Source organism: Talpa europaea (assembly GCF_964194135.1).
Source record: "Talpa europaea genome assembly, chromosome: 3".
Taxonomy (NCBI): Eukaryota; Metazoa; Chordata; class Mammalia; order Eulipotyphla; family Talpidae; genus Talpa; species Talpa europaea.
In genome coordinates, this window is record NC_140069.1 from 32,737,167 (window position 1) to 32,763,306 (window position 26,140).

The 26,140-nt window shown below is 36.3% G+C and overlaps 1 protein-coding gene across 1 annotated transcript in view; it reads right to left on the minus strand.

Annotated features, from left to right (window-relative positions):
* The window catches only part of TMEM67 (transmembrane protein 67), a gene marked incomplete at its 5' end in the record, with an annotated part of 37,028 nt that extends 13,494 nt beyond the window's left edge, over positions 1 to 23,534 (minus strand). The window contains 21 exon segments of the mRNA XM_084229144.1: positions 1,562 to 1,701; positions 1,796 to 1,895; positions 2,903 to 2,989; positions 3,237 to 3,335; positions 4,897 to 4,995; positions 6,019 to 6,075; positions 7,143 to 7,248; positions 8,825 to 8,948; positions 9,523 to 9,679; positions 11,723 to 11,788; positions 12,116 to 12,202; positions 13,147 to 13,255; positions 13,363 to 13,517; positions 14,947 to 15,009; positions 16,307 to 16,381; positions 16,474 to 16,543; positions 18,238 to 18,331; positions 19,414 to 19,507; positions 21,108 to 21,196; positions 23,310 to 23,507; positions 23,510 to 23,534. Of these exon segments, the coding sequence (XP_084085270.1) occupies positions 1,562 to 1,701; positions 1,796 to 1,895; positions 2,903 to 2,989; positions 3,237 to 3,335; positions 4,897 to 4,995; positions 6,019 to 6,075; positions 7,143 to 7,248; positions 8,825 to 8,948; positions 9,523 to 9,679; positions 11,723 to 11,788; positions 12,116 to 12,202; positions 13,147 to 13,255; positions 13,363 to 13,517; positions 14,947 to 15,009; positions 16,307 to 16,381; positions 16,474 to 16,543; positions 18,238 to 18,331; positions 19,414 to 19,507; positions 21,108 to 21,196; positions 23,310 to 23,507; positions 23,510 to 23,534 (2,094 nt within the window).
* Between the last annotated feature and the right edge of the window lie 2,606 nt (positions 23,535 to 26,140).

Sequence of the window (26,140 nt, forward strand, 5' to 3'; positions counted from 1 at the left end):
TAAAGTTAATTTGCACACATACATTTGCATCTGTTTTGTCCAATGTAGAATTTTAAATTATTTAAGGAGGAATAAACAAATGAAAAATTTTAATAAGGTGATTTCTTATATGCAGATACTTGATTTTACAATGTGTAATAGCTGATACACCTCTGCACATTTAACTTGGATTCTTAAGCTTTAGATTCTTATAAAAGCCCATGATGATTTTGTAAAAAAAAAATAATAATAATTGTTTTTAGTTACAAAGTGTTTAGTTAGATCATATGTATTCCGTTCAATATGACAACTACAAGCTTATGGTTGTATGCACTAACAAAGCTCAAAAATATGTCAAAAGAATGAAATTTTCTTTAGTAAACTACCAATGAGCAATCAGTATTCCTTCTGTTTTTAACATAAGCCAGGAATTATGCAAAACATGTTTTTATACTTGACTTTCAAAACGTCTTCTGAGGAAGATACCTTCTTTGATAAAAGGATGTCATGATTAAGTTTGGTGTGACTAGCACAATCACCTCCACGCCTTCCACCCTTCCAGAATAAATTCTGACAAGTTTTATAGTAAAGAAAATCTACATGACTTTATTGAATGCAGTGTTTTCCAAATTTTCTGACTTGACTATAGAACTTTTTTTGTGTAATACATTTTAAGGCTCTATAAAACATTCTCTAGCAAACACTAAATGAATTATTCAAATATTGTTCCTATGTCCTAAGGCTCTAAAATATTATTTATATGCCTAAGAGTTAATAATTCATATGTAACTTATTTAAGCAGTTAATTCCTGAGAACACATGATTCATAAAAAAGTTTCCGCAGTTCTGTCTCATATTCAGTACTAAACACTTCCTCTTTAATAATTTCAACTAGATCCATGAAATATCTGTAAAGTGATCATAAGCATGTACCCAGAGTCTTGTTCAGTTGTAGCCCCAGCTCTTGGCATAAAACAGAGCCCAGAGTGGTGTTCAATGATAATTTGTTGGAAAATTTTCACATTTTAATAGTGGCTTTAAAATAGGAGTGAGAATACGAATGATAGCGGGAGGAGACTTTTTAAAAAAAAAGGATTCCTGGGGTCATTTCAGAGCTAATAAATCAAACAAAATCTCTAGGGATAAGGTAAGGCATAGGTGTTTTGCACGTTTCCCAAGGGATTGCTACAAACCAGTGGTTTAAAAGCTACCCCTCATCTACAGTCCTACAATTCAAAGAGACAGAAAACAGAAAGATGGTTGCCAGGGGCTAGGGTTGCAGGGGAGTGGGAATTATTTAATGGATGCAGATTTTGGTTTTATAAAATAGAGTTCTAAAGACTAGTTAACAATGTGAATGTACTTAATACTACTGAACAGTATACTGAAAAATGGGTTAAATGGTAAATTTCATGATATGTGTAGTTTATCAGTTTTTAAAAAGTCGTTCCTTTTTAGTGATTTGATCACATTACTTTACCTATGAAAACTCTTTCACTGACATGAAAACTTAGCTGGAATATTGAAATTAACATTTAGGCGGTACCGCAAAATTTCATACAATATGTCAAACAGTTCATACCTCCAAAAAGAAGAGGACAGTAAGTACTTGAAAGAGTGGATTAATTTTTCTCACAGTCTGAATTTCATTCCATTCATTTGCTACAAAATAAGTTCTCCATATGCTTACAGGAACAGTAGCACTTCGAACACCACCCTCACCTGGTCAGAGAGATAAAATGAGTAAAAGGATTCTACTTTATTTGCTCCCCAAGTGCAGCAAAATAATTTTGGTACAGTTGGGTATTTGAGTTACCTTCAACAGCTTTAAGAACCTTTCCTTTAGGACGTTCCCAATCGATAAAGAATATATCTATGGTAATTTGGGATATGAGTTTATGCAAAAATTGCAGAGCCTGAAAATGATAAACAAAACACCAAAAAATATCCACATTAGTCTGCTTGTGAAACCAAACAAGCATCTTGAATATGTAATTTTCACAAGTGACAAATGAAGTTACAATATTAGAAGTCATCAAATAACCTGGACTCACCAAATTCACAGAATTTTCATACACATGCTCATTTACCTTCCCTTCTTACATCTTTCTTTAAAATAGGGATACAAAAAAGGAGACAGGGGCCTCCCCGGTGGCACAGTGGTTGAGCATTGGGTTGCAAAGCTGCCCACAGCCTCTGCAGCGCCGGTTCGATCCCCGGCTGCTCCTCGGCCACCAGAGGAGGGTCCCACATGCGCGCAGACCTCTCCTGCCGCCCGCTGCTCCCCTCAGCAGTGTACTTCGGTCATTCTGCCTGTTCTGCTCCCTGCTCTGGCTCTGGTGAATTCTCTCACCCTCCCGCGCTTCTGACTGTACCCAGTGCTTGTATAAATAAATAAATAAGTCTTAAAAAAAAAATGCAGGAAAAAAAAAAGAGAAAAGAAAAGGAAAAGGAGACATACCCTTCCTCCTCAAACAGAGATCTTGCATAATCAACTCTTTCCCAAGGTTTTCAAAAGCATACTTTGGTTTTGAGATTACCTGACTAATTAAGTAAAGGTGTTTTTCAACTGTAATTTGCTTGTCCTTTAACTTCAACTAATAAAGACAAAATTCATGCCTGAAGGTAGTTTGTCACATTGTAAATATGTCATCAGATTTTAAAGAAGAAATAATGCTTATCAAATTTCCTATACTTCATGCTAATCCAAACATATTTACAGCTTAAGAAAAACTATTTAAGTAGATTTTCCCAATGAGCTCTATTATAATAAAAGTAGACTTTCTATGTAAAGCAGAATAATTTGAACTTCCCTTCAAGATTAAGCTAAATTATACACCAAGGATTTTGAAAGCATTTTAAAGGTGTAACAAGTTTAGTAACACATCTTTTAAATTCAGTAACCTGTATTTTTGAAATTTACCTTCAGAGCAAAAGCACATCCCACATAAGTAACGAAACGTTTTTCCTGAACTGGCAATGGTAGAAAAACGGAGACAGACTTCTGTGCCTATGATAAACATCACACCATTAAAAATGACCACACAAGGCTTCTATTAAGCACAATTTATAAGCCAAAGAAAACAAAAGAGGGAAGCTGGTGATGCACTGAATAAACATAGCACATTGGGGAATGGTAAGTTTAGCACCCACCTCAATACTCTTGATCAGAAATACCCCCAAATCAAGAGTTCCTTTATAACGAGAGCTTACCAGATATTCTGATATTGGCATTTAGGTTATAGTTAGAAACTTACTTTGAAGAAAATCAGCCAATAAAGTCCTGTTCCCATTGTGATGATGAAGAAAACGTTGGCCAGATCGCCAGCATAATATACTAAAAATTTCATAACTGCCTGTAATTTAAAAGAGAATTACAGCTGTTACAGATGCAACCATTTATACTATCACTTTTAATAATACAGTATTTACCAGTTTCTCAGGCTTGAAGCCTTGTTTCACGTATCCATGCATCAGGTAGAAAGACTGTGGCCACTTCCTAGATAAGCTTTTGGGTTCCTGCTTTTTGGTCCATTTCCAATAGCTTTCTTATTCAACCCTTCTCATCTTTCACTATCTAAGGAAGTTAGACTGCTTCGTAATTTTCTCCTAGTTTGAACCCTTTACCCTAATCTAGTCCCTGTACTACCAGCAGAGTTAGCTTTCTAAAATGTAAGTAAGACTGAGTCACATCTTTCTTTTAAAAAAATGTATGGTGAATCCTCATTAAAATATAAACTTTCACAATCTAGACCAAAAATGGCTTTTACCCTCATTTGCCAGTTCCAACCACTTACTCAATAACCACTCCACAGTTTCATTTCAATTATTTTGTGGAATGAAATGGACATTGTTTCATCAAATGTTTTTCCCTTCTCTCTGACAAACCCTGGTGAGCTCAGAGGGCAGAGAACATGTCTGTCTTTGTTCCCAGCATCTCATAGAGAAAGGGCCCTCAGTGACTATTTGTGGAATGTACTAATAACTCAACATAAAGTTCACTTCTTGGTAAGCATTTCTTGACTATCCCAAGCCCCTCTCCTCTGATTCCTTAGCACATAGGCTTTGGAATCAGGAAATTATCCTGGCACAACCAAGTCACTTGGTGGTTTTCCTCATGCTCTTCAAGAGCAAAATGGAGATGCCAGCTCTGTTACTGAGTAGTTAAATGAGTAGAAAATTTATTTAACCTCTACCACAATTTCATCCTGTGTAAAATGGGAATGATAATAATATCTAAGTTCATAGAAATATTGTGAGGATTAAATAAATTATACAAGTAAAGCTTTAAAAAGGGCCTGGGACATTGTAAATATTCAATAAATATTAGCTAAAATTTTACATGTAAATTTAAAATGAGAAGTAAAACCATAAAGTTAATAGAATAAAATGTTAAATATGAAAATTAAAATTTCGTGTTTGAGAAAAGAACATGTAGGTAAAATAACAGAAAGGTCACACTTAAAGACACTTTAACGTTGAAAACCCAAAGTATATTTATATTTAGAAAAAACAAAATAAGTCCTTGAAATAAACAAGAGAAACCAGGAACCTAAGTGAAATCTGAGCAAGGAATATAAACAGAATTCACAGGAAACACAAATGATTATAAACATATGAAGAGTTTTTGGAGCAATAAAAAAATCAACAAATACATAGTACTTGTACCACAATTCTGGCAAAAAATGGAAAGAATGGGAAAGTCAGGTGTCGGTACAGGTGTGTGGAAATGAGTCCTGCTAGTGGGGGTGCAGACTGACACACAGCAGCGTGGGAGGGAAATGAGCACTGCATATTCCTTTCCCACTTGTATACATCGGAAAAACTCAAGGAAACTTTTTACTCCTCCTCTGTGTCTTTCTAGGATATGAAACAGTAAAAAATAACACTATACTTTAAAAACTCCTGAGAGCATACCTGTAAATCAATTAAAGGACTCCCAATGCGCCTCTTCCACCCTGCTGTCCTCAAAAGAGATGATAAAACGGCTAGTCCCCCCAGCACACCCAAAGCAATCTAAAGAGAAAAAAAAAAAGAGAACATTTTGAATTTATGTACCTTCCCTCACTCATTCATGTTAAAAAAAATACTCTAAATAATAAGACAATATTAAAAAAATGGCAGAAGGTCTGTTTAAAGCGCATAGAAGCCAAATAAGGGATGGCTTGAATAAGAAAATAAATATTAGTGGATTATATCCCACTGAGTAAAATAAATATCCACAAGTTCATACTGTTTTTAAAAAATAATTGAATAAATCAATCAATGTGGGCAAAGGGACAGCTCCTCTTTAGAATTTTAATGACAAATACAGAAGAAATGATGGAAATGGAAAATCACCAACAAATAAATATCAAAGTAATCATTTTTACAGGCAAGAATCATTAATGCATGTTAAAAGTTAAAGGGCAAAAGAGAAATGAGAAGAAGGATAGCTGCATAATCTTAAAATTTCTCTCTATAAGATATTTATTATTATAAATATGGAAAAAATAATGACACCATCTTAGCCATATGACCAGAAATGAGACATACTGCCATCAAGGACCTTCTGATATGCTGCACTGAGAAAGGCACAGTGCCACCTCTGTGGTCTCTGCACTAAAATTATATCTAGTCTCAGGAACATATTACATAATCCCAACTGAGGGCCAAAATAATTGACCAGTACCCTTCAAAAGTATTAGGTTATTAAAGACTAAAAAAGACCAAGGAACTGTCACAATCAAAGGAGACTTGGGAGACAGGATGACTGAAAACAATATGCAAGCCTGGATGGTTAAAACACTTGTGAAACAGAAAAAAGGATGGTTAAAACATTTGTGAAGTTCAAAAGTACCTAGATTAGTTAATAGGACTGCATCAATATTAATTTCCTGACTATAATCACTGTCCTTTGGTTATATAAAATGCTAACATTAGGGAAGGCTGGTTGGCAGGTGTATGGCAAAGCTCTTCATTTTGACAACTTTCCTGTACATCTAAAAAAGCCATTTTAATTTAAAAATATACTGTAAAAATTTAACAGGTTAAACTCACATCTGTCTGGACAAATGCTTCTCCTTGGTTCATTTCATATTTGACTGAGAAAGAAACCTGATAGTTAAAAGAAAGCAAATTAGCCATACTGAAATTAAATAACACAAACCCACTTTTCTATAAAAAAATTTATAGTAAAGATTAAGAATTGAACTTTTAATAATGATCTTAAAATTGTATATATAGAAGCTGATTTATAATAATAAACATGTGAAATTTATATAATGTTATAATGCACTATTACTTCAATAACAAATTTTGGAAAAAGTACATTTGTAGCTGGATTTGATCATAAAGGACATATTTTTATACTATCAATATTACTATAGTTGACATTTACACAAGTTTAACTGCGGTAGAGAAGCAGTACAAAGCCTATCTGGCAGCAGGTTCAAACAATTCTCTAGTTCACTTCAGTGTTACTAGTAAGTAAAGCTGATAATCTGAATCTCTTTTTGCCTACTGAAGTGTGTGTCTCTATCAAGCAGGCAGACTGATGAGATGAAAATATACATGCCTACACAAAATAGCTCCTAGTTCAAATAGGCAGGAAGACAAAATCCTAACAGAAGCAAGGTGGCCAAAGAGGGAAGAAATTAGAAGCTGTATCTCTGTACATCCCAAAATCCTGAATAGGGATGCCCAAATGCTATGGGACATTGTCACTGAAAAACTTAATTCTTGCTTTTTTACACTTAGGATCCATAAGAACTAACCTCTTACCACTACTAGTTAAAAAATGGTACAGATTTGGGCCTCCCTGGTGGCACAAGTGGTTAAGCACCACACTATGAAGCAATCCACAGCCTCTGTAGCATGAGTTCGATCCCTGGCCGGCCAGGGAGAAACCCACAGGGTGCAGCAGACCTCTCCTGGCTCACCCGCTGCTCCCTTCAGCAGTGTGTTTCAGTCAGTCTGCCTGTTCTGTTCCCCACTCTGTCACTGGTGAGTCCTCTCTGGTCTGTACCCAGCTCTTGTATGCATAAATAAATAAATCTTAAAAAAAAAATAGTACAGATTTCACTATGTAAAGAGGAGAGTTTACTTTAAATTTGAAAAAGGACTGTGTTTTGACCACAATATAACTTGCATCATATAGGGACCCCGATTAGTAAAAAACTCACCTTCACAGACTGCCTGTCAGGATCCTTAATATCAATATCACTGTAGGCGATGGTTATTAAAGGAGGGTAGATGTTTCCACTTTTTGTGTTTGGTACAAGGTGGATGCTATTTAGGAGAAAATAATTTCTAGTTATGAAGCTATCTAGGTCCTTAAAAATACACTTAACTTATTAATTTATTTTGAATTTAAATGTATAGTCTTGGTAATTTCAGAACCAACTAGTTAATGAGGACATCTGTTAGAGAAGTTTAAATATAAGCTAATGGTCCCAATACAAACTATCTTAAATGATCAAAATTTTAAATTTCAGGGGCCTCCCTGATGGTACAAGGGGTTAAGCACAGCGCTGTGAAGCTGTCCACAGCCTCTGCAGCATGAGTTCAATCCCCGGCCTGCCAGGGAGCTACCCACAAGGTGCAGCAGGCCTCTCCTGACTTGCCCGCTGCTCCCCTCAGCAGTGTACTTCAGTTTATCTGCCTGTTCCGTTCCCCACTCTGCCTCCAGTGAATCCTCTCACCTCCCTCACCTCTGGCCTGTACCCCAGTTCTTGTATGCATAAATAAATAAATCTTTGAAAAAAAATTTTAAATTTCATATATATCCTCTGAAAGAAACTAGAAACTCTTCTTGATCTAGGATCTATGGTGTTTACATATGAAATCACTAAAGTACCATAAACCATCTTGGAGGAATATTCAAAAGGCAAGTATTATATGAAGCCTAGAGAAAGGCTTCAAGAGAAAGATGAATTCCTAACAAAAAATATGTGTGAGAATCTAGTTCTGTTTATGGCATACAGTGGTATGCCATACAGTACATTTTGCTGAATTCAAAGCATTAGTAACACATGGGTTGTAAACTCAAAAAGGAAAGTGCCAAACATGGCTTCATCAAGATCAAGTCAGGTCTGACTAGGCTATATCTCAGTTTCACCAGGGATACTGCATTAGCAGATTGAGAAAATGATAAAAACACAGAACTTCAGGATTTCAACAAGCTATAAGACAAACTTCTGTACTCCCTACTTTATAAGATTGTTGTGTAAATCAAACTGAAATAACAGTGAACAAAAAACCAAACAATGAAATATTGGACCAATGCAAGATGATGGTATTGGTCAATGTACTCAAGGTACACATCATAAAGTAATGGAGTAGAAGAATAGATTAAGGTTTTAGAGATAGAAGTCTCATACTGGAAAAGAGAGAAATAAGAGCTGCACTGTACCCCATGAAGGGTCATCATTAAAGAACCCTAGGAAGGAGATGTTGATAATTAACCAGTATTAAGCAGGAACAGTAGCTATTAAAGATAATGAAGACAGAGGAGGCCTGCCTATTACAATCGTAGGGAGGGAGGGTTCTTTCTAAAACACCCATTCGGTCCACTGATAACTCACCTTCCCTCTACTTCTCAACCCATTCTAATTCAGCCGGACAAAAGTTAGACCTAGAAAGTGAATTTTGACAAAACTAGTCAAGCTCTTCTGATAAATTTTTTCACTTGGCTCCTCATCTCTTTTGGTATATACCAAATCTAGAAATTTGGTATATAATCTAGAAAAATTTATTGCTGTTCCAATTCAAATGTCCTTCCTGTTGTCATCTGATTACTATTGACAAAAACTTTCTTTATGACATGGTCTCATAGTCAAACTTAGTGCATTAGAAGTTTGTTTACCTCAATGATATTTGGGTCGCAACTCGAATTACTCTTGGCAGACTTCCCAAGTCATTTTCTCGTCCACTTAGTGTATCCACTAAGAAAATGCGCCGCGTCAAAAGCCACTTGTCAGAGCTACTATCTTTTACATTAAAAGAAAAAAAAAAGAATGACATTAAAAAAAATCTTCAAATTATTCAAGACAGCTCTCAAGAAGTTTACTGAACAAATTTGAAACATAAAACTAATACATGTTTTAATATGATTGCAAAAATAGCTACAGATATAAGAAAATCCTAGGTTTTCACTTCACTTAAATGTTTTCTGATTCTTTGGATTTTTCATCAGTTTGAAAGAATTTTCCCTGCAAATTTCCTTGCAAAAGTAGGGTTTTAAAATATGGGAAACAATAAAAGCAGCTAATTTTTATAAAAAGCAGCTCAAGGTTTGAAGAAGCCTTAATTTGTAGTTGTATTAGCATTTCTTAGAATACTTTTTGCAATAATATAATTTCTTAACAATAAGCTCCACACATTCAGGAAAAATGTTAAATTCTATATCAGCAATCTTATTGTTTTGCTTTTTTGGCATAATACAAAAAAGTCACATAAGAGAGAACTCATGACCTTTCTTGTAATTTGTAGTTATTAAATAATCATGTCTGACTTATTTATTGGCTTGAGCTCAGAGAAAGATAGTATGTACGGATGGCTTACCTTGGTTCACAAATATGTTACTGCGTTGAAGCTTTAGGTTTAACACAGGCACAGCCCAAATATATTGCTGTTGATTTTCATTAGTGTATTCAAAGTACACATCATAAAATATAGGAGTGGGAAAGTCGGCTAAGATCTTAGAAACAGAAATCTCACACTGGAAAATAAAATTAAAAAGAAAAGCAACCCAGTTGAAAATATGAAAGTGTACTTATCTTTAAAGGAGTGTTTTTAAAATTTTGTAGACAAAATACAATATAAGCTAACTTATTTATATGCATTTTCACATGGCTTCTAAAATACTGCTACTCTAATATTGGCTGGTGCTTCTACAACCCAGTTGGAGAGAGTAAGCCTTCATTCCCAAATTAAGGGTACAATGGAATAGTTTAAAATCTCCCTATTCTAAGGGATGAAGTCCTAATTCTTTTTCCTGAAGTCAAAACTATTTATGATGTGGTTATCCCTGGAGCCAGATTTATCTCTCACTCCCCTCTACCAGTCTATGGTCCATTCATACTAATCCACTTGCAGTGCCTAAATACGATATACTTAGTCTGTCTCTCTGATATGGCAAACGCTGTCACTGCCTCACATTCTCTTCCCCTCTGTGTTCTCGTGGCAAACTTGTGCTCATTATAGAAGTCCAAGTTGCACTATTTCTGTGAAACTTTTCTGTATATCACCCTCCAAGAATTGCTGATGGTCTGTCCTTTGTACCAATATATACCTAAAGAACATCATATTCTTTGCAGTTTATGTCTACATAGCTGTTTTCTCTACTAATGTGTGAACTACTTGAGAGATAACCAGGCTCAATGGAAAAACTATGTTTTTTGGTTTTGTTTTGTTTGTAAAGATTTATTTATTTATTTATACAAGCACTGGGTACAGTCAGAAGTGCGGGAGGATGAGAGAATCAACCAGAGCCAGAGCGGGGAACAGAACAGGCAGACTGATGAAACACAATGCTGAGGGGAGCAGCGGGCGTGGCAGGAGAGGTCTGCACACCCTGTGGGACCCTTGCTGGCAGCTGGGGATCGAACCGGCGCTGCAGAGGCTATGGGTAGCTTCAAAGTCCAGCGCTCAACCACTGCGCCACCAAGGGAGGCCCAAAACTATGTTTTTTAAACCTAGGAGAACACTGGCTTGAGTAAATAATCTCAGTGAGCAAATATCCTCATCTGTGAAGCACAGATTATATGTGTGTGTGTGTGTGTGTGTGTGTGTGTGTGTGTATATATATATATATTTATCTCACATAGTTTTGTCATGGATGAGATGTGGTAATAGTGATAGAATGCTGAGCACATAGCAGCAGGCATTTAACAAGTGCTGATTTTCCTGGGCAAGACAGGTAAACAATATCATTAAAAAAAAATAAGTTGTTTCTGATTATAAGTAAACCTATGTTCATGATAGTGGGGAGCAGAACAGGTGGGTCCACTGAAATATACTGCTGAGGGGAGCAGGGGGTGAGACAGGAAAGATCCACTGTGCCATGTGGGTCAACACCATGGCTGGGGACTGAACTCATGCTGCAGATTGCTTCCTAGTGCTGACACTTAACCCCTTGCGCCACCAGGGAGGCCCCTTCATTGTGATTTTAACAAAACAGAAATCACAGTTTTATTCTCTGGTGCGTATATGTATTTTATCAAGAAGCATTTTTGCAAGGTTGTAAATGTCTTCCAAACATTTAATGGCTCATAATATTCCTTTCTACCATACTATGATTTCAAAATGGGTTATTAACAGGAGGAGGTTCAGGGAGAGAAAGGAGGGAAGAACGGAGGCAGAGAGGAATGCCCAGAGGAGAGAAAAGGAAGCACTTTTAGTTACTGGGAAGAGGAAGGTGTGAGTAACATTTTTATTAGTCACTAAAAATAAATATTTTTATTTTATTCAAAATGTGTAGAAGTAGATATTATATTTTAGACTATGTTTAGAAGCAAATAAATGATTATGGAAATCTAACATTATATGATGTTTTAGACTCTAAAGATGACAAAATCCTCTCTTCTTGCTGATTAAATAATGGTTTTCTATGCCTAGATAAAAAACTATTATCAGTCAGTAAAATTAATCATTCATTACTATAAAAAATTTCCAATTTTGAAAATAGAATGATTATTCTAATTATTGCTGATATGAAAATTGAAGCTAAAATATAGACTTTCTTAAAGCAGCTCAAACTTACATTTTGTTGATAGGTTGTTCCAAAAGAATAAGCAGCATTTAATCTTGTCTCTGTGTCTGGACAAAGCTATAGCAAAAGAACAAAAATTTTATAAAAAAAAATTCTTTTGTAAAGGTTTTCTTTGCTTATACTCAAGATTTCTCAATTTCCAACAGGGACATATGCTTTACATAATACTTATTTAATATATCAAGGGTATAAAAGGTGAAGGGGCACCTTTGCTACAAAGTCATAACTTCAAGTAAGTTTAAGAAATTTCAATTCAAAACACAAGAAAAAAATCAACTTTAGAACAGAATTGATGTTCTATTTAAACTATAATTTGGTCTTCCTCATCACTGCCTCAGGTAAAAATAGGACACTTAGTAATTCTTTAACTAGAATCATATTCACCTGTAAAACACCTCCTTCTAAAGTTTGCCACTTGAGAAAATGTCCTCTCACATCATAGGAAGCAGCGACAAACTTCAGTTTTGTGTTCTGATTAAAGCAAAGCAAGAATAAAATGTCATATACTTCGAAAGCAATAAACTATTGAATGATCATCACTTTTTCCAGAGGTCAAATATTAAATTCAACTATTTTACCTAGAAGCAAAATGAGTCTAAGCATCTCCATTATTAAACACACCTTAAAAAATGGACTGGTGTTTTTGTACATAAAGAACTTTTAGTTCAGAATTGAGGTAGCACTACTGACAGGTAATTTCTTTTTTTTTTTTTAATTAATTTATTTATTTATACAAGCACTGGGTACAGTCAGAAGCGCGGGAGGGTGAGAGAATTCACCAGAGCCAGAGCGGAGAGCAGAGCAGGCAGAAGGACCGAAGTACACTGCTGAGGGGAGCAGCGGGCGGCAGGAGAGGTCTGCGCGCCATGTGGGACCCTCCTCCGGGAAGCAGCCGGGGATGGAACCGGTGCTGCAGAGGCTGCGGGCAGCTTCGCAACCCAGCGCTCAACCGCTGCGCCACCGGGGAGGCCCCTGACAGGTAATTTCTTTCAAACTTATTAAACGTAGAGGTGAGGGGCTAGGAGAGGGTATAAACTATTCATTCTAGAAGGTCAAAATCTTGGCAGCAAGAATTTGCTGGAGAAATGGCTTAGAGCCCCAACCAATCTTATGAAGCACTTCTTAAAAATGCAGAGATACAAAAAGACAGTGGTAGTTTTACATTTGGTGATGAAAACCACCCTTTCCAACCCCACAAGTACTAACTTGGTTCCATAACTGCATAATCCAGAGGTATCCATATACTCCAGATAGCTAAATTCTATATTGCTAGTTCCTATAGCATCTTATACTGGTTTAGCAATATCATGTTTAAAAACCAAAGGAAACAAGAATCACAACTAGCAACATTCTTATAACCTTTTTTATGGATAATTCAAAATGTAGTTATCCTTTAATAATATAGTGACTTGTACCTGGTTTTCCCCTTTAAAACTGAAATTTGTTGGAAGAGGTGTAGTACTGAGTACTTGAGGTGCTAGTCCTAGTTGGTCTCCATAGGACAGCCATGGAAGAGTCTGTCTCCTATAAACAATTACAATTGTTTTAATAATGGGGAGACAATATTTTTTATTACTAACATTTGTAAAATATTTGGTCGAATTATAATTCATCAATCAAAATATCCTTACCAAAATGAAATAGAATAGATAGTATGTAATGCAGCAGTATTTTCAAAGATATAGTGAAATAGCTGACATGCATCAAAAGTATTAGGGTCATAAGAATTCATATTCATCACACACATATTTCCAAGAGCTTGGCAAGATGTTAGATTGGCATGTACCTATGAGAGAACAATGGCAAAGAAATGTAATATGGACTTTAATATCTTAAACCAAAGTTTATATAATAATTATGCTTGTTTTTAATTTTACCTATTAGACAAATTCTTTTTCTGTGTATTCTATTACTTTTTAAAAATACTTTTTCTCTAGGTAGAAAAGAACTTTCACCATGACAGATAATGTGTACATTTTAATTGTAAATTTTAAGCAAAAATATAAAGACAAACTATTGAAAGAAACTTAAGGCATGGCATTTAAAATAACTATTAAGTAGAACAGCTGTATTTGAAAGAATAATGATGTTTATGTAAGAGCTTTTGCATATAAATCTAACCCATTTTATATGATTTAAGTAATTGTTTTATGAACAGCAAAATAAGATCATTCGTTGAGAGTGCTCCACAAACTTATTTCTCAGTTTTCCCCATCAAGAAAAGGCAACTCCACTTTTACATTTATTCCAGTCAAGCATTGCAGTGATCTTTGTTTTCTCCCTTCGAATATCCATCTCATCAGTAAATCTTGTTGGCTCAATCTTTAAAGACCATCCAGAAAATAAACACTTCTCTCATTTCCATGGTGTGACCCCTATGCATAGGTCCACTATCTCTCACTGAGATTACTGGAATACTCTCCTCTCCTAACTGGTCTTCTTGCTTCTGTCCTGTCACAATAACAACTATTCTTCACACCAGCAAGCCTTTCAAAATGTTAAGTTTGATTATATCTTCCTGTGCACAAAATACTTCTATTTCCCTTACATTAAACTCCACGTCCTGGCGTAGCTACTTCTTTTATCCTGAATTCATCTCTCCACTTTCCCTGCTGAATCTGCTCCAACTATCCCACCCCCTTTCCTGTTTCCTAATCATGAACATGCCAGAAATCTGCATTTATCATGGTCTCTGCTTACAACACTCTTCCCTAGATATTTACATGGCTCACTCTTACTTCAGGTCTTTGCTCTAGTACCATCCTCTCAGAGATGCCTGTCCTGACCATCCTATATAAACTAGCACCCCCTCTTCGCCCAGTACTCTTCACCTAGATTTGTGGTCATAGCACTTAGCACCACGTGACATTTACTTAGACTAGAATGCCATGAGGGAGCTACTTTCTTTTTCTGAAATATATAACATAATTTGATGTTAACAGGGTCTGGCCCACAGTAGCCCATCAATAAATTTAATACAAATCAGTTTCTCTTCCCACTCACTTTGAGTTGAATCAACTTAGACATATCTGAGAACTGAAATAAAAATTTCTGAATGTATTTCTCTTTTAGTCCACTAGAAAGTATTTATTTTCTTATAGAATGTGACCAAGGAGATGCATCTACTTAGAGAGAAAACTTTTATCATCTGGAGAAAAATGGTACCACAATTCTTCAAAATGAAATAAAATTATTTTCCAAAATTTCAAACTTACCCAACAAGCAGTTGCTGATGACTGCAAATACTTTGTGAACCATTCTGAAGTGAAAGACATACCCTGTAAACAAGAAGATGAATTTTAGTTTTATGTCCCCTACACTATTAGAAAGACATTAATACATATATTGTTGAAAGGAATACTTCCTCGATATCAGAAAAATAGATTCTAAAAGAAATGTCAGAATTAATTCTTAACAATGTCAGTTACTACAAATAGCACTGCATTACAAAATCATGTCACTCAGGCAAAAGACATAGGGGGACAAATTATGGATAGAATTCAAAACACTATCATGCCCTTTTCAAGGATACAAAAAACAAACTGGGAATTCAGCAGGATAGAGGCAGACTAAATACACTGGGCTCATTTCTTCTACATATTCACAACCAAATCACAATAAAACAAACACAACTCCTAGGCGATAAACAGATGACTAGTGCATATAACAGAAGCAAAAGCACAGCAGAAACGGGTAGGAAAACTGATTTGACTGTGTTTAGAGTGAAACCAGCACAGTACGACCATGATAGGGAGACCCTCCGCTGTTAACACAAGAGCATATCTATGCCCACTGTGGGGATTTTAAAAACCAGGCACCACAGTGAGGAAAGGGAAGTGAGGAAAGGGAATGTACAGAGTTGGTGCATGGGGCCAATGGTTGATCAAAAACAAGATGATCAAAGGTTGAGAAAATATGAAACTAGAAGTAATAAATCTAAATAATACTATAACTGAATTTAAAAAATACAGTAGAGGGGCACAACAATAGACAATACAAGTAATGGAGAAAATTAGTGGCCTTGGAAGCACGGAGGCAGAGAACATGCAAATAGAATAATAAAGAGAAAAAAATGAAAACTATATGAGTCTTTGGGATAACCTAAAGAGAAATAATATCCATATAGTGGGGGCTCCAGAAGGAGATAAGGTACAGGAAATTTATTTAAAGAAATAATGCTGAGAATCAACTTAATCTGGGAGATGAACCAGACATCCTGATCCAAGAAGTCTAAAGAGTACCATACAAAATAATATCAGGCTGATATACATTAAAATTAACCCGGTGAAAGCCAATAACAAGGACAGAATATTACAAGCATTTGCAGGATCTGTAAAGACCTTTCTAGTCTAAACAATCTGATATTCACTAAAAAAAAAAATGAGGTAAGATAGTGAAGAAAATAACTATATTATAATGCATAATTACTTGTGAATCTATTGTTTTTAGATTGATAATTTCTACTTTAAAGTGATTTACACGTTAATAGTTCTCATTTTACTCCCAAATTAATTAGCAAAAATAGAAATGCAAAAGATCTTTAAGAATGGAACAAATACATCAAATCATACTTACAAGCTCTCCATAACGGGCAGTTGAAATCATACGTGGAGGAAAATTCACTGTGCTGCTGAAACATAATCCCCCTGTCTTCATAAATAAAAAGGGAAAAAAAAAGTTTATGGAAAGGTATAAGCCATTCAATTTTAAAATGTGTGCTTTAACAATTTGATTAGGCTTACGAAAATGTTAGGTTTTAGACATGCACAGGACCTGCTGGCATTAATGAATGTTGGTTCACATCGGATACACCTGTCAACATAACAAGAATAATTTAAAATGTTAATGAATTATACAAAGCTTAATTTATTTGAGAACTTATCTTCCTAAATACTGGGTTAGAAGAGATTCATTCTGTTAAGTAATTAAAAACAGACAAATCAATGCTGATTTGAATAGTTTTTTTAACCATTCTTTGTATTATAAGGCAAGGTGCAAATATATCATATAAATCAGTAATAAGAGAGCATTCTTTTAAAACTACATAAAATGTATAAAACAAGTAGTAATGAGTAGCAAAAATGGTTAAATTACTCAATTAAAAGTTCAACAAACTCATAAATGAAACCCAATGATTATTATAAGTAGTTATATCACATATACTCTTATTTAATCTGCCACAAAGTAAAAAGGTAACATAAACTAAAAGATAAATAGATCTATCCCTTCGACAAATACTTTCGAAGTGAATTAATCATCTTTGTTTATGTTAGGAAAATACATGTTTTATTAATGAATGATAGGGTGGGGGAACATTGGACTAGTGGAAATATGGGTTTACATGAGAATGCATTAATTGCTAGATAGAGCTGGTAAGAGGAGAGGCTGGGACATGGTATAGAACTCAAACTAGGCTTGGGGAGAGGAAGACTTGGGGATCAGCCCGGTAGTCAGCTTGAGAGAAAAAATGAGTGCTAAGTATCCTCAGGAGAAGCTGCTCATGTAGTTTCTATCTTAAATTTGGGAATTGAAGATAAAATTATCTTCAATAATTTTAGAAGTCATCATTTGGAAGGAAGTCATCATTTTGAACTAAAGAAGTTGAAAAAGGGATAATGTGTTTGAGTTAGAGAGAGGGATGGATATGTGCCGTGTGTCCACATATGTGTACATACAGGGGGAATGGGAAGTAATAGAGAACAGGGCTATATATCAGGTTACCCGGGTTATTACAATTATCATGTATTTATTAACATGCCTTTTATGTAATAACATAAAGCCTGGTACCGGGCACAGAGTAAGTATGTTGCAAATAGAACTTATTATTATATACTATATATTACACTATAGATTTGTACGAATTACATAATAAACAAAAATAGCTACATTTCATTGAGCACTTACTCTGGATTATACTAAAAACTTAATTTCTATGCAATAAATTGTGAAGTAGATGGATGGTATATCCTCATTCTAAAGACAGGAGACTATTTACTGGGTTAATAATGGGAGCTACTCACCATCAGACAACTGATGAAGACTAAGATAAGATTTGAACCCTATTCTGTCTCTTTCTCTGGGTCTCAACTTCACATGTTAATGCTCAATTTTATTCTTTGCAGACTAGCAAATGACATGATAGGAAAGTACTTTAAAAAGGTACAGAGGCCTCCCCAGTGGCGCAGCGGTTGAGCGCTGGGTTGCGAAGCTGCCCCCAGCCTCTGCGGCGCCGGTTCGATCCCCTGCTGCTCCTGGGCCACCAGAGGAAGGTCCCACATGGCGTGCAGACCTCTCCTGCCGCCCACTGCTCCCCTCAGCAGTGTACTTCGGTCCTTCTGCCTGCTCTGCTCCCTGTTCTGGTGAATTCTCTCACCCTCCCGCGCTTCTGACTGTACCCAGTGCTTGTATAAATAAAAATAAATAAATCTTTAAAAAAATAAAATAGCACAGATTGTACATCATTAGAAGATGACATTCATGAAGACAGGACTCGGCACACTGCTTACCTGTTTTGTAAAGCATTTGCTATTGTAAAAGAATTTTCAGCACACAGCTTACAAGTTGCTTGAGCGAACAATGTTCCATTAGTATCTCTTTCCACTAAATAATTAAAAAACAAAATTGACTAGTCACCATATAAGCTTCAATATACTTAGTAAAATCCACTTATAATTATTACTGTAAGAATAAAACACCTTATTTTCATAAAAGGCATGTCAAGCACCTCCACAACAAAGTGTAGAAAAGTAAAGTATTCCCCATTCCTATAAAAACACAAAAACTAATTTCCCAAAGCATTATGATAATAAAGTGATATTTTTCCTCTAAAATTTTATGTCTTACTTGTATGATCCATTTAGAGTGCATAATGTTCATGTACTACAGATAAGTTGCTGTAACTTAGGAGAGCTTTTTGGTAAAATCTCTTCAAACTTTAAATTCACAATGCTACAATTTCATTTTAGATAACTAACCTATAAGAGCACTTGTCTATGTGTATAAGGATAGTCATGGAAGCATATGTTAGAAAACAACCTAAATATTTAAAATAGCAAAATAGTGTTATAACCATGCTATGAAATACTCTGGTGTGGGTTAAAAAGAATGAGGTAATGTAACAGATTATATTGTAGCTGAAAAAAGGATGATGTAGAACAACATCTTTGGTATGAAACATTTATTTATTAATACCACCATATTTTCTGTGGCTACAAAGTTTATCTGTACATTAAAAACAGAAAAAAAAAGGAGATTCTAGAAGGACACAGTCACACATCAAAATGATAATTACTTGATGGCTGAAGGAATAACAGAAGATCAGCATTGGGAAAATGGCCCAAGACCATTAGTCCCAATCCATAACGTTTCCATGTTTTATCCTTAACATTTTAAGTTTTTGCAAGGTGATTAAAAAATAACCTTAACAAAAGCAAAGGTGAAAAATTGCTTCTTCCTATAGTCATCTCCCGTGTCAGTAAATGGCGGCATTATTTACTGACTCATTGACTCAGGTCCCATACTTAGTATCCACTTTTCTGCCCATCCACCACATTTAAAATATATATGCAAATATGAAAATCCAGTCAGCTCTCCTTTTAATATAGATTAAAATGAAGCATTCTCTCTACTTGCACAACACAAATGACAATTCAACATTACTATGTCATAAAGAATCTACTTACCTAAAATATGGCCAGTGGGGCAACGGCATTTTCCTTCTCCAGTTAAACCATGAGGGCATGCAATGCAATTCCATCCATCTTCAGTAACACCATTCTAAATTAAGAAAAAAAATGATTTTATCCTTCTTAATTTACCCTTTCAAAATTAATCATGTAAATGAAAAATGTCAAGACACTCTACTATTTGCAGGTGATAAATCATATATATGAGTTACATAAAAATTTCTTGGATGCTGACTTGTGTTTATATTCCAAAAATTAAGCTATACATTAATACTATGCACTGACTCTGGGCAATAGTTCTTTTTTCGTGATTTTCCAGTTCAAATAAGTCCTTATTTTCATAATTAGTATTTCCATCCAGTTTTTCCATTTACAAAGACAAAACACAGCAAAACTCAACAGAATTTAATCCATAGCCAATTAATAGCTTAGTCTTGTCTTTTCTAAAATAATTACTGTAACTTAAAAAAATTCAAATACACTGGCTTTAAAAATTTAAGTTATGATTCAAAATAAGTTTTTATGGTATATAAAAATTACATGTAAATAGTTATTTAAATCAAATTATAAGGATATTTCTCTAGCTACTAATAGTTTATAGTAAAGGTTTTTGTAAAATATGACAATCGTTCAAAACTGGACTTTTCACATTATATGGGTTAGGAAAAACCTGGGACAAAATTACAGCAAATACATTACAAACATGGATAGAACCAAAATTAATAGAAAACAATGGTAATAAGAAAACAATGCAGCAAATTATTTTAAATTTTGGCTGAAAAGATTATCAAGAAATGCTCCTATAGTGACAATATATTTATATAAGATTATTTTAAAATTATGATAGTTTAATTACATCACTAATTAATAAATCTGCTTTGATACATTTCATATTAACTGTTTTTTATCACAGGTAATTCAGCTAGGGTCAATATTTCCAAAAATATAAAAATGAGTATCATCAAACATATATGTCCTAACCATAAGTTAGGATAACTGGTAACTTTATATTAAATTTTCAGATAAATTTTCTTTCCCTAAGGTAATGAGAAGAAGCAGTACCATAAAAAAAAAATAAAAACTGGCACACAGAGACTCTTACTTATCCAAAATGATTGGAAAATGTATTGTTGTCCATTAAGAATCATCACATAGAGTAACAATTTACCAAAGTTTATGATATAATGAAATGACTAGTAAAACAGCAAAAGATATTATTTAACCTATTTTATAATGCAACTGACATTTCATGAACTTATTATACCTTAGATGTCATTATGAACCTGAATTTTTATATAAAATTTATATAATAGGTCTAAGGCACTGAACTCAATCTATACCAAAGAATATACACATCCAAAATTGACCTATAGATGCATCATTCATCTTTATTTTTCTTTATAACTGAGTTATTCTAAGAGGAAAAATAAAGATATATAAATTTTCATAGGTTTGTGCTTTTTGGATTTCAGAGTAAAACAATTTCAAGTAAAATAGTACATCTGGGCTTTCTCTAAGCTTGTATAAAATTTGACCCATCTCCCAGAGTTTACTCTAGTAAAATCAAAGTTAGTGTAGTAACTTTAAAGTCTGTGGGAAAACATTAGAGTGTGGCATTAAATTGTAGTTAAAAAAAATAAAGATATTTAATTAACTAATTTTACAGTGAAATAACTTTAAATATTCCATACCATGGGTTCTGGGCACTTTTTACAAATAATATTAGGTCCTCCATTATTAGATATCATCTGAAATCCTGGTAGACACACACAAGAAGTTCCTAAAAAAGAAGAGCCAATTTTAAGGTTGAGCAATAAAAATGAAACTCCAAGATAGGGAAACTTTTGGTAATTCTTAAGATCTTGAGAGGTAGTATAATAGTTAAGGGCCAGACTCTGGCAACAGTATCTTGCTTTCATATCCATAAACATATTCTTTGGGTTCTAATTTCAATTCTGCTACTTAGCTGTGTGTCCTTGAAAAAGTTACTGAACTTTTCTGGCCATCAGCTTTCTCTTTCATAAATGGGTATAACACCACTATCTCATAGGGTTAGTACAAGTATATGTAGAAGTCTTGGAATGTGTCTGGCATACAGTAGGTGCTGTGTTTGCTACTATTTAAGTGCAAGCATAACTAAATTAGTAAATTATTGGACTAATAAACTAATAGTCAAACTACTGATTAACCATTATGGGAAAGTTTACATTTCTATTTTACCCAACCATAAACATATATTCAATGAATTCAAGTTTACTTTACCAAACAAAACTTCATAAAGAATATTACCTTAATTCAAATAAGCCATTGCTTTTTTTAATTAAAAAAAATTTTTTTTAATAGGCATGTTTTATTTATTTGTTTGTTTGTTTTGTTTATACATGCACTGGATACAGTCAGAAGCGCGTGAGGGTGAGAGAAATCGCCAGAGCCAGAGCGGGGAGCAGAGCAGGCAGAAGGACCTAAGTACACTGCTGAGGGGAGCAGCGGGCCGCAGGAGAGGTCTGCGCACCATGTGGGACCCTCCTCCGGGGCGGGGAGCAGCCGGGGATCCAACAGGCGCCGCAGCGAGCAGCTTCCAGCGAGCAGCTTCGCAACCCAGCGCTCAACCGCTGCGTCACCGGGGAGGTCCAAGCCATTGCTTTTTTAAATATGTTTGACAGATAGTAAATATTATAAGGTAATCACTGTTCAGCACTCTGGAAAAGGACAGTATTCTCTAAAGAGGTATAAATGGAAGCAGTACAGTGCATGTGATATCTGGGTTCATAATTATCAAACCAACAGCTTACACTTACTTTAAGTCTGTGAACTGCTTTTTCATTCATTGTTCTTCACTTGAAGAGCCTGACCTGACCTATATGATGACTTAAATGAACATATCAAATTTAGAGATGGCTGATAGTACTAGATGAGTCACCAAATTGAGATTGAAAACATCTTACACTTTGGGTAAAGTTTTATTCTGAGCAGTTTCCCAAATCCTAACGAAGATGGACCTGTTGGTCCCTTCCTGCTCAATGTTTCTAGGATTTGCAAAGCAAATAGTGCTAAATAACATCCTCCCCGTCCGGTCATTGGCTCCTCTGCACCTCAGATTACTTCCCATTTCTTTTCTACTTTGAGACTGGCTTTCCAGATGCCTCCCTAAAGACTCCTCAGTTGAGGTGTGCAGGTCTGGTGCCAAAAAATTAATTACGAGCCCGAGTTCAGGGAGTATCGGACTGAGGGTTTTCCAGCCTCACGTGTATGCAAGCTGCAATCCTCCAGGAAATCCTCTCAGGCGTTGGCAGTTAACTGTGCTAAACCATGCTTCACACAGACGAAAAGGTGTTTCAACAAGTCCAAATGTTAGGGAGAAATGATGTCCTGAGCTAATCCCATACAGGCTTTGTGGACTCCACTCCCAGTCCAGACTAAAGCCATCAGGACATTGGGAAAGACAAATCCCATCACCACCAAAGGGAGGGTGGCTGGGACCTGAGGGTGGAGTTGGGCAGCCAGGTTGGGTATAAAAACCAAACACGTGGGCCTTGGGGTGGTTCGCTGTCGATCGTCTCCTGGCTTCACGGCTCCTGGCTCGCGGCCAGCTCTCAGAGTGCCATTTTGGGATTCCTGATCGGTGGATCGGGTAGGACTCATTTAAAACTTTGTCTCCCACTTTTCTCCCTGAGCTGTACATTTCCTCATTTCCCCTTCCCTTGTAAATAAACCTTTTATTAACCTTTCGCGTGTGCCTGCAGTAGAGCATTGATAAGTCCTTTTAAGCGCGCGGGTGAGGACCCACAGTCAGGCACCCCGTTTTGTATCGGGGTTGCTCTACAACACAAGGACTGGACGCAACACCAAGGCGGGAGTGTACTTATCCCAGGGCCCAGCCCAAACCGCCTCACCTCGAGCGTCCCGCTTCTGGTTGGCTCCACAGGGGACACAGGATAGCGCGGAAATATCGAAGTATTCGTTGTGGCCGCACATCTCGGGCTGCCGGAAAGGAAAGGAAAAGGTCTGGGCCTGCGAGACGCCAGGGAGGACCAACGAGAGGAATGCAATCTCTGCCGCCAGGGATAAGATGCACCAGGCCGCCATTGCTACCCAGGCTCGGCGCCGTCCGTCACCATGGTGCAGACGCCGGCGTCCCAGGAGCCTCTGCGGCAATTCTACAGAGCCGATTGGACCACTCCGACCAGGAAGTTCGGATGTCCGCCCGAGATGCCTGGTTGCTAGGTTACCAAGGCCGCCGGATGCTGGCTAGAGAGCTAGGGGCGCGCCGACTTTTTAAAACCGGGGGACGCGACCCATGCGTGGGAGTTGAAATCAATTTAGGGGATCGGGAAATAGAAAATCACAACAAAGGAAATATCTGATTGTGTCACATAAATTATGAGTAAGTATTGTTTCATTTAAACTGTTGGATGTTATTTACATCATAATTTATCCAGACTAGATAATTTTCATGTTCAAGATTTTCTATAAAATACACGTCAATGAAGTATGAAAAACATTAATTTTAAATATACAATAGTGGAATAGTACTATGTCTCAGGGGCGAAAGAGTCGTAGAGGAGAGAGTCAAATATAAGAGGAGCAATAATTGACCTTCTCTTGAGCAGGAAGGGATCAGAGTAGGAGAACCATTTCGGGGGAAGATGGTCATTTTCTCTCAGACTGGAGGAAAAGAGGAGAGATGAATAAAGCCATAAAGAAGTCCTGGACTGGGGTGCAGAGGAACTGAGCAAGATCACTTTCCTTAGTAAGGGAAAAGACAGTTATTGGAAGGAAAATCAGAGATGAAAACTGGCATCAAGTCTCGACCTTGCTTGCAAGGCTAGATCATGTTGGAGGGGGAGCAATTAAGAGGATGGGGCTAGGAAAGATGTGGGGAAGAATATACTTCTGTTATGGTGAACATAAGTTGCTGACTTAGGTAGAGAGGAATAGCAGAAATGAATGGGCAGGTCTAGTGACTGAGGAAGAAGTTGGAACTAGAAATGGGAATCATCTTGAGTGTTACAAAGTCTATTATGTATTTGGGACTCACTTGGTAACACATATACTAAAATGGGAATGATTTGGAGAAGGCTAGCATGGCCACTGCACAGGGACAATACACAAATTTATGAAGGGTTCTAGATTTTTTAGTCTTCTTGTGGTAATCATCCTTGCAGGGAGTTAAATCATTTTCCAAACACTATGGAGCATGTCTATGTGTAGACACATGTCAGGACAAGGGCTATCCATGGTGCTTTCCTTCAGAGACCACATAGTTTGTTAGAAAAATCAACATAGAGACAAATCCTTAAAATGTATTGGAATTACTGTTCTAATTAAGGATGTGTAACTGGAAGATAGGATGAACTCTGCCTGGAGGGCTGGGGGAAGGAAGGATATCAGCAAAGAAGTCACAAAAGAAGAGATATGTAGGACAGGTCAGACTGAGAGCCCAGCAGGAACTGACACAGAGGCTTGTAAAAGCAGTCATATCAGGAAAGTCATATCTCAATGTCCCTGGGGTGCAGGGTATGTGTGGTCAATGACAAGAGGTGAGGTTGGACAGCTTGAAAGAAATACAAATGTAGGCATTTGAATGCTCATATTTGCTACCACGGTTACAAGCTTAAGACTTTATGCTAGGGACTAAAATTATAAGACCTGAAGTTTAGAAAATATCCTGGAGATATATGGATGCCATCTAGAGTTAGAGGTGACTTGTGAGGCTAACACAGAAATCCAGGGTCTAAATTAGGGCAACTGAAGAAGGAAGAGGCAGGAGAAGGTGAATGAAAGAGTCATTTAGGAGGAAGAATCCTAGGAATTTTTTATGGTTTGGACAGAGGGTGTGAAACCAAGGATCAGTCCCAGGTTTCTGATTTGGGTAGCTAAGATAGATAGAAAATATGTGGGGTTGATAAAAGCTTTCTAAATGCACCTTACTGAATAGATTAAATAAATAAATTTAAAGCAAAAATGAAAATTATAGGGGTTATTTAATATGTTGAAGGCAACTAAGGCCATGGATAATAATTGAAATAATTTCATTAATTCCTTGCTTTCCATTTTCAGGCACTGCAATATTTCATTTGATCCCAAATTGGTACCACCATGCTTTGCAGATGATAAAGCCAAGGCTCAGAAAGCATGACCTAAGGGCACACTTAGGTCATCATTTTAACCTGGGCAGTTTGACATCAGACCTCACACTCTTTTTTTTTTAAGATTTATTTATTCATGCATATGAGAACCAGGGTACAGGCCAGAGAACCAGGGTACAGGCGGGAGGGTGAGAGGATTCACCAGAGACTGAGTGGGGAACAGAACAGGCAGACTGACTGAAATACATTGCTGAGGGGAAAAGTGGTGAGACAGGAGAGGTCTGCCACGCCATGTGGGAATCTTGCCAGGTGGCTGGGATCGAACCCGTGCTGCAGAGGCTGCAGGCAGCTTCACAGCGCTATGCTCAACCACCTGCACCACCAAGGAGGTCCAGACCCCACACTCTCAACCTTGATTCTTTTTTTCCCAATAGCAAATGCATTTATAAAAAGAATAAATAAATGTGAAAATAACTGTGCTTTAATTTTTGGAGGTGTGAAGAAAGTTATTATAATGTAATATTACTGTATTTCAGAGCTACTATATGGCTCTGCTGTTGCTAAGATAACATGGTGTCAGAGTGCTCAGCAGTACAAACTCCGGGGCCGGTATGGGGATGAGGGAGGTGTGCCTT